Genomic DNA, 13,877 nt, shown 5'->3' with positions numbered 1-13,877 from the left:
CACTTCCTGATACTAGCTATACCTTGATACGAAGTCTTCATCCTTGATTCATCGCTTTATCATCTACTTCGTCAAGGATCATTTAAAATGCTTCTGCCTTTGGTTGTGGCTGTGCATTTGGTTTTGCTCCCTCATTCTTCTTCGGGCAGTCCCTAGATAAATGCCCTTCTCCTCGGCATTCATAACACACCCTCTTTTTGGATACATATTTGTTGGTATAATGCCCCGTCTTTCCACACTTGTAGCAAGTCACCTCTTCGTCGCATCTCTCAAAATGTTTCAGTGGAATATTTGGCTTTGTAGTTTCTTCCCTCTTTGGGCAGTCCTGTTTGAAGTGCCCTTCCTCAATACATCCGTAACATACCTTTTCGTTGAATGTACATTCATTGGCATAATGTCCATGCTTTCCACACTTAAAACATGTCACCTCCTCGCCACTTTTTCTCGAGTTTTTCTTTTTGCATTTCCCGCACCATTTTTCTTCATCTCCTCTTTTTCTAGACTTCGAGAACATGTTGCTCCTGTCAGACTTTGAAGACCCCTCAAATTTCCTCTTCTTGCCAACTTCAACCTTGTTGGTGATACAACCGTTGATCACTTCTTTGACTGACTTAGCAACCCTGATAGTTGTCTCAAGAGTAGGTTCCTGGCGTACTGGCACAGTATGTTCATCCTTACTTTGTTGAAGTAAACGCCCTGTTTCCTCCATTTGATGATCCAACATCATTCACACCATTACGTATAATCCCGTCATCGTGATTGGGTCAGGTGCAGCTGATAGCTCTGGTGCACTCCCAATCACGTGAGGCTCAGGCTGCGGGTTATCGTTTCCCAATCCATTTTGTGTGTTTTCCATTTCGATCTATACACCAAATTAGGTGAATTTAGATCTCTATTTCGATAGATGTTCAAATCATCCTTTTCACTTCGAAACGTTTACATGCGAGTTCTAATACCATATTCGTACGCTTAGAATCCTAAACACATAAGGTTTCCAGATCCGGTCCGCAACAGACCATAGATCCAAACAAACAATATCATATATGGCAAACATATAGCATTTAGCACATAAAAGCATTTTAGACATCTTTCGTAAAGCATACTAGTGCTCGTGTCAATTTAGGTGTACTGCCTAAAATATAAAAGACACACTCAACCCACAATCATCGCTTAGAATCCTAAGTTTAAGTCTAGAAATTTCCTACAAATTCCTAGTTCGCTTAAACTAATGCTCTGATACCAACTGTGACATCCCCAATTTCACGGCCAGAAAAGACCTATTTGTTTATGCTTTGTTTTATAAATCAGAGTGATCGTTTAAAGAAAACGGTTGCGGAATTTGTTCCCAAAACAAAATATGATAAGAGTTTATCAAAGCATTTCTTTAAAGAAATGTATTTTCATTATATAACAAAATCTCGGGATGTCATGTTCAATACAGACCAAAAGCATAAACAGAACAAAATAGACCTTACAACAGTTATTTATAACTACTGATCTATAATCAAAAACCTCTCGTCAAGTCCACCAACTTATACTCTTGTGCCATTACCTGTAATGCAAAGAAAACTGAGTGGGCCAGGCTTGGGAGCCTGGTGAGCATATAGGGTTTTCAACCCACAATAAATAATTAATTTAATTTCATCAACCAATAATAACCCAATTACCCATTCCCGTTATTCTCACTTTACATCCCTAAGACAACTAACACAAGGGACCTAGTCTAAGAATATTTCGTCGGGGCGACAACACATGCTTCAGGGGTTCCTCAGCATTATAAGTCAAATAAGGCAACCATGAGGGGGATGGAATACAGCTAATGAACACCCAGGTTCATTAACACCTACAGGTTATGAGCCTGCTGGTGTTCCACGGGACTGTCTAGAAAGAGTCTGTGGTCGTCATCTAAATTCCGCTAGATGACTGGATCACAATGACATCGAGGCCTCTCAACATTTTTATTTCATTACACATCACTATCTACCCATGTTCTACCCACATATTTGTAGATAAAATATATTTATTTATATACAACGTAAAACCTGTATAACAAATTCTTTCGACACTCATATCACATGAGAAATAGTATATATTCACATAGCACGTATTTTATAGAGTATAATCTATATATGTGTGTTAACAGAAAGAAACCACGCACACTTACCCATTCCAAATAACGAGATAATATACATATAACACATAGCACGTATTTTATAGAGATACTTCATATCTATGTGTTAGAAGAAAGTAACTACACACTCACACCAAACATATACTTAATACATTCAAACAATACTTGTATTAAAATCGTGTTTATGAAAGGGACTATACACTCACTTGATCAGAAGATGATCAGACATCACTACGGCTTGTAGAAGTAGTATTCTTCGGTAGATCTGGAAGATCTTCACAAAAACCGGACTCCTCACGGGTAGAGCTTCAGCTCGGAAACTCTTTTCTTCTCGGGATCTTCGGGCTTCGGAATATTTCTTGCATGCAAATCGAGGTAAAACGGGAGAGAGAGGAGAGAAAATAGCAACCCTAAACGGTTGGCCCTTCAAATCTATTTATAGGGCAAAATCTGCCCTTGCCACGTCGTGTCACCTTTTTCCACGTCGTGGGCTTGATTGTCACTGCATGCGTCATCGCAAGTTGCGTCTGGGGGACTCCCGGAGGTGTCAGCAGACCTGCCACGTCGTGGTCTCTGACACAGCTTTAGGGTTCGCGCCCTGAACTTCAGAAATTCATAACTTTCGCATACGAACTCCGTTTTCGACGTTCTTTATATCGACACGAAGGTGAGATTATGCTCTACAACTCTCGTTTAGACTTTGTTGGCTAATTTTGACTTCATTTTTAATATATTATAAATATATTACTTATATATTATTTTTAGTAGGCCGGGACAGGAAAACTGCGTTCGAAATTCATAACTCCTTCATCTGAACTCCGTTTTCGTCTGTCTTTTTATCGTTGGAATACTATTGATGAGATCTTCAAGTCTCATTTATAAAGTTTTGGGTAAATATCACTCGACCTCAATCTCGAGTTTCGGGCTGCATACTGTTAATGCTGAAACTTTGAAAAATCATAACTTCCTCATCCGAAGTCAGTTTTAGACGTTCTTTTTATGCACGCTCTCGGTTTAACGTATTCTATGACTTTTATTTAGTTCTCTAAGACCAAATATCGCTCTAACGTAAATTCACTATTTACATCGCGTTGTGTCATGCCGGTTCTTTCGCGAAACTTCGACAGGTCATAACTTCTTCGTTATAACTCAGATTTCGGCGTTCTTTATATGTACGAAATCCTTGTAACATATAATAAAACTTAATTAAGATTAATCCTTCTAAATAATATTCCATCAAAAAGTCATTTTAGATGCTTGTCGTCTCTAAATTGACTAGCCCGGATCTACGGGCGTTACATGGGATCCGGGAAGACCACGGTTAGAGTCAGACATCTACAAAATGGGAGAAATTTCAAGTTAGTTGATTGAATCCTTAATGAAACACCCAAATGAGACATTAAGGCTAGGATCCAACAACATTATTTACACATTAGAAGAGGGATGCCGTAATCCAACATGCAAACAATTTGGAGGTTAGTGAATGACGATTCACTAATTCTTCACCATGAAAACATAAAGGCTTAAGTTTTAAATGTATTAAGAATTCCTAGATTTCCTTTGAGATTCATTGAACTTTTCAATGGCATGTTTAAATCTCGATATGCCACTCTCGTTTGTGATTGGGATGTCGAGGATCACAAAGTGGGTGTGAATAACCATGCAAATCTACATGGTGCCCTCATCGTTACAATCACCTATTCGATGTGCCGGTAAACCACACACGCTCCATCGAACTATGACAAACATTGAGTCACCCTTTGCCACCTTTGCTTAGAACCAATTAGTGTGCCGGTTAACCACACACGCTCCACTAACTTCTTAGCAAAGGGTGCAAAGTGTAATTTCATGGGATTGCATCAATTTCACTTTTGCCTAAAGTAACTAGGATTGGGAATTTGTAAAAGCGTTTAGTTACTTTACATAGATTCATTATACTTATTAATGAAGAGAGGATTGCCTTATCCTACCCGTTCGGCTAACGACCCTCCACCAATCAAGGAAGCGGTGGGTAAGAGTGGATACCCATTAAATGGCCATTTTATAGGCCATAACCTTATACCCCCCCTTTTAGATCGGCTTCGTGAATGAGGCCTACTAACGGTAAAACTAGCATTTAGTTATACATATATAATATTAAACTTTTAATGTTATACATAGTATAAGGGTGTATTTTACACTTTTAAAATACTAGGTGGTTTAAATTACACTTTTAATTAACCAATATCATTATGGATTTATTAACTCTCTTTTAATTACACACTTAATTAATTTAATAAAACCATAAGGGTTTAATTTGAACTTTTTCAAAATTAGGGTTTTAGAATTTAGACTTTCAAAATTAAACTTTTAATCAACAATTTAAATTCCAAAACTTGAGGGCATGTTTTGAAACTTTTTAAAACAATTAAGTTTTAATCCCACTTAAAATTTTTCGAATTTAAGACATTTAAATTAAAATTTTAAATATTAAAACTCTTGATTTTAATAATTATCTTGAATTAAACTATTAATTTAAATTATCAAATCATAAGGGATTATCTAAATCATAAGGATAATTACCATTTAAACATTTAACTTATCCTAATCCCTTAAATTTCTACATAGATTATGAAAATAAGGATAGGATAATGCAAAATCTTTAATTACCATATATAACAATTAAAGGATAATTACAAGATATGGGATAATCCAAATCCCTAAAATTTAGGATCTTATCTTGGGGAGGCGGCCAATTTCGAAAATCAAGGGGTTATGAAAAACCCTAGATTTCGAAATCTAAAGGCTTAAGGAAAGGATTTGAAAATCTTTTTCAAACTTTTGCAAATTAGGGTCTGGAAACCCTAATCTCGAAAATCCTAGCCTCCTAGGGTTTATTGGCTATAAACCCTAATATGTCAAGTTCATACAATTGTATAATACTAATTGAAAACAAGTTAACCAAAGGCTCTGATACCACTGATGGGTTTTATACAAACAATCCTATGTGTGCATGCACCCATAGAATTGGATCTATGTTTTCACTATTAGATACACAACATTATGAACACATAAAGGAACCCTAATATGCCCTAGTAAATTTCGAAATACACATAGAAGATTAGACCACATACCTCTTGTTGTTATATTGCAATAACAACTCAAATCTTCAAACCCTAAGTCTTGAAAGCAAGTACCACAAGTGTAGTACCTCTAATGGCTCACAAACACCAAGACCAAATGGAGAGACAAGAGAGAGAGAGAGAGAGAGAGAGAGAGAGAGAGAGAAAGAGAGAGAAGAGGTATGAAATCGGCCCTAAGAACCCTTTAGGAAGGCATGGACGAATTCATGTGCCAAGGGGTGTTTATATAGGTGTAGAGATTAGGGTTTCAGTCATTATCCTTATCTAGTTGCTTGCCCACCAAGTAACCATAAGATAAGACTTGAATGCCCTTATCTTTGGACGATTTCAAGGATCCATATCCTCTTGATTTCGTCCAACCCATATCTAGGATAATCCTTACCCTACTTTGTAACTATCACATAATTACAATTCATCCATTCTAGTTTAATTAATTACATTTGATCACAAAATTAATTCATAATTAATTATTGACTAATATTAATTAAACAAATATGATTTCTCCTTTAATATATTATTCTTATAACATATTAATAAATCATAATAACCTCTTTCTCTATTATTTCTCCAGTCAAGTTGCTTTAGTGAAGGCAACCCAAAAGGACCATGCACAATCGGGTTAAGTACTTACCAAATATGGTTACAGGCTTAGACACTAATCCAAAAATTACCACTAAGGTTGAAGATTCTAGGTGCATGTCATCTCGTGATTAGTTGACATCCATTTGGACCTATGAATGGATATGCATGGCCCCTTAGGGATTTATGAAAGATCTTCGGTCTATAAATAAGGTACACTCTTTAGTAAAAATGTGTTATGGATGATGGCTCTTCATGAATATGTTGCATGCATGGAGAACATGTTTCATGCATGGTCAAAGGCGCTCTATGTTCTTAGAATGTAACAATTGGTAAAAATAGGTCAAAATTCGTTGGTCAAACCGCCACGAACCCCACTTTATTAAGGCATATTGTATATTTTCTTTATGTTTTATATGCAATTGAAGTTATGTTACTCATAACTGCACTCAGATTACTCCAATTTGCTCAAGAGTTTTCGACCGATAACAAACATAAAACAATTCACAAAATAAGTACCATTTAATGCCCTAAAAATAAAATTTATGCATTGAGTGTACTTGGGAGCTCTATATGAAAAAATGGATAGGGTATGTTCTCACGACTGTGTGGATAAAAAACATCCAAAACGGAGATCATACAAGGAAGTTATACTCTTTTTAAGGTGTAAAACCATTGTTTAACTGATTTTCATAGAAACGAACACTGCTTTGCTTCGTTTGGGATAGCTACACTCTTCGTAAATTATTTTTAACATGCTTTTGAACTCAGGCTTAGTTCAAATATTTGATTTCACTTTTATGATATTTTTTACTCCGAAATCAGATTCGCGAAAATTGTCGAACCGGAGCCTTTTAAACGCAAAACTTTAAACGTCGTTTTCACATAGTATTGTATATCGGTTTGAATTTTATTTGCGTTTTTGAAATCACCACACCGAGACTATCAATAGGCATTTTCGAAATATTTTTATGAAGTTAGAATTGTTGGCACGCGAATCGAGGCAAAGGGAGAGTGACATCACAAGCATGACATCATGCAAGGTACGTGCAAGTACCATGCATGTGTGGGAAATCTTCCAAAATCTGATTTATATCCTTCCAAAATCAGATCTTAGATCACTCCGTACCTCTCATTTCTCTCTCTCTCTCTCTCTCTCTCTCTCTCTCTCGTTCTTGATATCCTGCGAAGAAAAAGAAGAAAAGCCAACAACACCACCGCTTCCCAACCCATCCTCCAGTCGTTTAGTAGCCCCACAACACCCCCTTCATGTAACAATTGTATTTTTGGTATGTTCTTTTCATCCCTTTTATATTTATTTTATTGCAAGCTGGACCTTGGAGTCGTACGCGGCGTGTACCACTTGGTAAACTTAGTGTACTAGCTGAAAAGCCAGTATGCGGGGCGTACCACATGGTACACTTAGCGTACCAAGGTGATGCTGGACGCGGGTGCGAGGCCTTATACGTTGGGCATACGAGGGTTACGCTTAGCGTCCTCAATGATTAAGAAACCCTAATTTTAGGGTGTTGCACCCTATATAAAGTCCTCGAGTTCATAGGGTTGGCCTCTTTACCAGCCTCCATGCCCAAAAACCCTAAATCTCAATCCTTATCCTCTATTGTTGTGTTTTTTAGCTCTTGAGAAGAATTTGGTGATTATTTTGCTTTTTTTTTTTGAAGGAAGTAAAGAAGATTGAAGGTGCTTTGCTTGGTGTGAAGTTTATAGATCCAAAATCATCACCCTTTTCTACGAGTCTTTTAAAGTATCAAGTTTATACCTTGTTTTGGAGCAATGTCTTAATGGATTAAGGGTTAGAAATGGAAAACGGCTGAATAGGGAAGTACGTTGGGCGTACAAGTAAGTAGGTGCCGCGTACAGGCCCTAAAGCATCTACGCTTAGCGTACTACTGAGTACGCCCTGCGTACCCAGTCAATTGGGCTTTGGATCTTTTGGGCTTCGGTTTGGGTCATTTGCTTGCAAGTGTTTTGGTTTAGGAATATTTTTGGACCTTAGGGTAAGGGTTATAAAAGGTTTTGGGCCTGATTTGGAAATTGGGCCATGTTTGGGCCTTGGTTGATTAATTGGTTATTGGGCCTTTTTGGATTATGAGTTTGGGCCTAAGTCTTGGTCCAAACTAGGTAAGGGGTAAAATAATCATTTACCCTACTTATGGATTGTTAGTTATTTGATATTGATAGCTCGGGGATTCGTCGGACCAATAGCCAGGGATTTATCAATGTGATTCAGCAGTGCGATGTGAGTTTCCTCACTGGGTTTAGTGGGTCGAAGGCACCAATTCTGGCCCATGATTATGTTATTTTAGGGTGCTAGATGTTTGCGTGACTCTTGCATGTGTTATGTACTTGTATGCTTACCGGGCGGGACCCGATGATCATCTTGTATGCTATGTATCTATGTGATTATTGCATGTGTATGTGTTTATATGATATATGTTTGTACGTATGTTGGGTGGGGCCCGAATTGTATAACGAGCGGGGCCGGATGCCGGGCGGGGCCCATCATCGGGATGATTGCAAAGCACACACCACTGCGTTTTGTTTTTGTGATTAACTCTGATTTGAGATGATGTTTGATACACTTATTTTTATTTACATTGTATTGATGATGATTTGGAATACTGATTTTATTAAACTAAAAATGAAATTTTTGGGTCTTATTTTTGGGAGGTTAGAAGTTAGTATCAGAATCTTGGTTTGAGGGATTCAACATCAGTTAGATAACTGATTAAGAAATGTGTTACTTGCAAAATGTCACTTATTATAAAAATCTAGAGGTGAGTAAAACCGAAAACGAAAACCCAAAAACTGATAAAACCGGAATGAGAAACCAAAACCCAACCAAAATCGTCGAGTTTGGGTTTAAAATTTAAAAAACTGAAATAAAGATGTCAACGGGGGCAAACGGGGCGGGATTGCATCCCCCTCCCTGCCCCTGAAATCTCTAGACTGCCCACCCCTCCCCCGCCCCCAATTTGGGTTGATTTTTTTTTGATGAACGAATATGTTTTTTGGGCTAAAAGAAGTTTTTTTTAGGCTAAAAGAAGCTATTTTTGGGTAAAATAGTTATTTATAGCATAATTTTATATGTTTAAAACAAAAATATTATAAAATTTCGAAAACGTTATAAGCTTAAAAACATGGTATTTTATTGAATTTTGGAAGTTCGAAATCATTGCTATTATTTATTATATTTTTATAATTAATATATATTAATATAAATAATATATTAACGGGGTCCCATTAGGGTTCGGGACGGGACTACCCACCCCCGTCCCCGTCCCCGAAATTATAACGGGGGTTAATCTTGCCTCCGCTCCCGCCCCCGTCCCCAATTTTTTAAATAAATATCCCCATACGGGATTAGGGCCCCACGAGTTCGGGGTCCCACATAACTTTTTAACATCCCTAAACCGAAATTTTCAGTTTGGATTGGGTTTGCCCTGTCAAAACCGTCCCAATCCAACGGTTTTGAAACTGATCTAAACCTGACCCTAACCGAACCAACCAACTCAACCGAGCCCAACTATTCCTAATTTTTTATGTTACTTTGATTTTCATGTGTTGGTTATAAGCTTCAAAACTTAGTAGTTTTAATATTTTTTGAACTATGCAATTGATTTTGCTTGTTTTAAATGGCTTGAAAAAATTCCGAATTAATTTGTTGGTTTATTTACATTTTATGAAAAATGGATTTAAACCTAAAACCCGTGAACATGGTTGAACCCATAAACCGGGAAACTAACCCTAGAAACTGAACCCATTAGGTTCTAAAACCCAAAAATCAAACCTAGAAACCAAACATATTAGCTTCTAAAACCCAAAACCGAATGCACAAATTATATTCAGTTTATGCTCACCCTTATAAAAATCTCACAAAGTTTAGGTATCTCCATACATAAAAGTGTTTTTAGGGTAAAATCATCAATTTTTTTTTTTACAAACTTAAAGGTTTTCTTTGATTTTCCTTATAATAAATCATCAGAAATGAATAAATAAAGATATATAATGCGGAACTACTAAAAATGTACTTTATTTATATGAAGACAAAACATGAACATTAGGAGATAGTAAAGGGACTCGAATTGTAACTTAGATGAAACAAATCCATATACGATTACCAACAAATAAACCCTCCCACCTCTTCACATAATCCTTGTTCAGCTTGAAGAACAATCACGACTCTAGCTTCGGCGCCACCTTCACAGGAGACGGTTCTTGTTCCGGCGGTAACCAACTTCCGATTTTCTACTAACAAGTGATTCTCGATCTCTTTCTCTTTCCCTCTCAAACTCTAGATGTCCGATTTCATCTACTTGTTAATTTTCTATTGCTTCGAACATTTAAAATGCGAAGCTAATTTCATTTTTGATTTTCATTATTTTTTCACTTTATAGGGTTAATCGAAAGATTAACAACGAAACCCTGATTTGAACTTTTATTATTTGGTGCCCTAGCTTACTAGATTCGTAACCCTAGGTTTCAATTTTAACATTGTAAATTATGTCTTGTGGTTAGTGTAAACTATATTCGTGAATTAGGGTTTAACAATACAGGATTTAGGAACATCATGTAATTTACTTTTTGAATTATGATGGAAATTTCTTACATTTTTTCAAACTGATGTTCTCGACACCATGGAAATCAGGGTTTCTTAGTTTTGTTATTTGTAGCTTCTTATCGATTTGCTTAGGCCAAATCAATTATATCAGTTTTTGCAATAACATGGCTTTCTAAATCTAAACATACAGCCAAATCAATTTTGTTCTATTGACATCAGTCTCAATCACTATTGTTTTAATTTTGTAAGATAAGATCAATCAATATTTTTCATATAGCATACATGTTACAATGAATGACCTTTGTTTCTTTATTCATGTCATATAATGTTATTCATTTATCTAATTTGGATTAGTCATTGTAGTCAGAAGAATGCCTAAAGTGAAGACAAACCGTGTTAAATACCCTGAGGGATGGGAGCTCATAGAACCTACCCTTCGTGAATTACAAGGAAAAATGAGAGAAGGTATTTTGTTTCTTTATATTAATCTCCCATTTGTTACACTTACGCATGACATGACACATGAACATGACATAACATAACATAACAGGTTGTACTTCATAACTAAGACGGATGTCCTAGTGCAGAGACTTATGTGCAAAAGACGTAAATGCCCTTCTCATCCTCACTATTGAAAATAGCTTTATCTTAACTAGGATTGAGACTGATGTCAATAGAACAAAAATTCACTCTTTTGTCCCACCCAAAAAGAGGAGGTACATATACTTATGTGCAAAAGACGTAAATGCCCTTTTCATCCTCATTATTGGAAATAGTTTTATCTTAACTAGGATTGAGATTGATGTCAGAACAAAACTTCACTTTTTTGTCACACCCAAAAAGGAGGTATAGAGACTTATGTGCAAAAGACGTAAATGCCTTTCTCATCCTCATTATTGAAAATAGCTTTATCTTAACTAGGATTGAGACTGATGTCAATAGAACAAAATTTCACTTTTTTGTCCCACCCAAAAAAAAGAGGTACATAGACTTATGTGCAAAAGTCGTAAATGCCCTTCTCATCCTTACTATTGAAAATAACTTCATCTTAGCTAGGATTGAGACTAATGTCAGAACAAAACTTCACTTTTTTGTCACACCCAAAAAGGAGGTACAGAGACTTATGTGCAAAAGACGTAAATGCCCTTCTTGTCCTTATTATTGAAATTAACTTCATCTTAACTAGGATCGAGACTAATGTCAGAATAAAGTTTCACTTTTTTTGTCCCACCCAAATAGAGGAGGTACAGGGACTAATATGCAAAAGACGAAAATGCCCTTCTCATCCTAATTATCGAAAACAACCCTATTTTTTCTTTAATTATTGGTTCTTATTCTCTCACCATTTTACTAATGGAAAAATTTGTTATGTATTTTTTTTAGCTGAGAATGATCCACACGATGGGAAGAGAAAATGTGAGACACTATGGCCTATTTTCAAAATTGCACACCAAAAAAGTCGTTACATATTTGACCTTTATCATCGAAGGAGAGAAATTTCAAAGGAATTGTTTGAATTTTGCTTGGATCAAGGATATGCTGATCGTAATATCATTGCCAAGTGGAAAAAGGTGTGCAATTTTGCTCTTGAATTCCATTTCATTTTCCTTCATATTAAAACATTTTATAAATGATTCTGATATATTTTGGTTGTGATTTTTTATTTTCAGCCAGGATATGAACGACTTTGTTGTTTAAGATGCATTCAGCCACGTGATCATAACTTCCAAACAACATGTGTTTGTAGAGTCCCAAAGCATCTTAGAGAGGAAAAGGTTATAGAATGTGTGCATTGTGGCTGCAAAGGTTGTGCAAGTGGAGATTAACAACTTATCTTTCATCAAGTATTACTTATGCTTAGTTGCTCACATATTGTATTATGCTTGAATTTATTTCAACTTTATCACTTATGATGATGTTAAGAAGGTGATTAACCTTTTTGCTATAAAAATGGTTGTCATGTATGCTAAATGTGATTGGAAATTAGTTTATGTATGGACAATAAACTACGAAGACAAAACAACAGTTGTACTTTGTTTGGTATGTATTGGACTGAAACTGAAAATAACAGATAGAACTAAAACTAGAACAGCTGTTTTTGTTTGATATGACAAAAATTGCAATGTTTTGTCCCAACTTATAAGGCAAAAGTAACATGTTTTTAACTCTATTGTTGGCTTTATACATATATTAGTACAAGGAATAACAATGCATTTTTATTAATTTGTTCATTATGAAATCCTACATTTTTTTTTTCGTATTACAACGTTATACATTGAAAACTCTATTGTTTTGCAACTTCATCTAAATACAAACCAAATTTCACCGGTATAATTGGGTAGATTTTCCAAAGTATAATATCTCAATAAGAAAAAGAATATAGGAATAGCAAAAAGAATACAATGATATGGGTATATGTTGAAAACATAGGAATAGCAAAAACAATACAATGATATGGGTATATGCTGAAAACATGAAATCTTATTTATGGATTTTCATCTTCTTACTACTTGAACAAAAGTGTCTATAATAGTATAATACATAGATAAACAAAAATACATTGTGATTAATTTCATTCAGCTTTTTATACATACAAATATACGAACTAATAATATCCACCAACGCTTCTCCTTCCAACCGCTTTACTTCTACTCCTCGAAATATACGAATCAATTCTTATATTAATTTCTTCATGAAACTCATACATCTCATCTTCATAAATTGTACCCACCAACCCTAATGAGCTATAACTATACCGAATTTCATCAAGGGCAGAAACGTCAAATTCTTGACTTGAAGTACTCGTGATCTTTTCAGATGTTGATCTAAGAAGGACCGAAGGGTTACTTGCACAGTTACTATGATTAATGGTCCAATAATTTGAACCAAACGTGGGTGGTGGTGGAGCTTGTGGTGGAAAGCCGCTTATGTTTCTAATTGGTCCTACTTTTTCATCAAGAATGACCATTTTTTCGACATATACCGCTTTTGCCCTTTTGAATAATCTTCGTGGTGCACCTATGTATTTTGTTAGCTTCATTTCTTATGATCCATTCATATAAGAGTGGTAAAAGGTATGGAAGCTAATGGTATAAATAGTAAGTTGGGTATTTTGGTAATTTTGTTATGGATGGAAAACTCTAAAAGAAGGAATATTGAAGTTTGTTTGTAGATGTGGGAGTAAGTTAAATATCCTTATCTCTTTGTTTTATAAAGATGCTCGTTCTTGAATTCTTGCTTAGTTTGACTCTTTGTGGTTCAATTTCTTTTTATTATGGGTAAAATTTGCAAATAGTTATGTATTTTTTCATTTTTTTTTTAATTTTTTTTATTGATATGGACACTGTATTGTATGTTTACTACAGTAGCAAAATATTTGCAATTTTAATAATGGAACTCAAAACCAACAAATATATCAAGTTTTGACATTTTAATGTCATGTGTTGTGATATGTAACATTACA

At 35.5% G+C, this 13,877-nt stretch overlaps 1 protein-coding gene across 3 annotated transcripts; it reads left to right on the top strand.

Annotated features, from left to right (window-relative positions):
- The first annotated feature begins 9,952 nt into the window (after nt 1-9,952).
- Nucleotides 9,953-12,385, top strand: LOC111894425 (protein BUD31 homolog 2). Of its 3 annotated transcripts, none has more exons than XM_023890506.3 (4): nt 9,953-10,111; nt 10,778-10,879; nt 11,798-11,985; nt 12,085-12,385. In XM_023890506.3, exons 2-4 carry the CDS (start codon nt 10,786-10,788, stop codon nt 12,238-12,240), a joined length of 438 nt encoding a protein of 145 aa, XP_023746274.1. In that variant the 5' UTR covers nt 9,953-10,111; nt 10,778-10,785; the 3' UTR covers nt 12,241-12,385. The 3 variants fall into 3 exon arrangements, with proteins under 3 accessions (XP_023746274.1, XP_023746282.1, XP_023746286.1); XM_023890514.3 differs by having other exon boundaries at nt 9,964-10,111; nt 10,769-10,879; XM_023890518.3 differs by having other exon boundaries at nt 9,969-10,082.
- The last annotated feature ends 1,492 nt before the right edge of the window (nt 12,386-13,877 follow it).

Source organism: Lactuca sativa, chromosome 2 (genome assembly GCF_002870075.4).
Source record: "Lactuca sativa cultivar Salinas chromosome 2, Lsat_Salinas_v11, whole genome shotgun sequence".
Classification (NCBI taxonomy): Eukaryota; Viridiplantae; Streptophyta; class Magnoliopsida; order Asterales; family Asteraceae; genus Lactuca; species Lactuca sativa.
The sequence above is the reverse complement of the archived record's forward strand: the minus strand, read 5'-3'. Positions and strand labels throughout refer to the sequence as shown.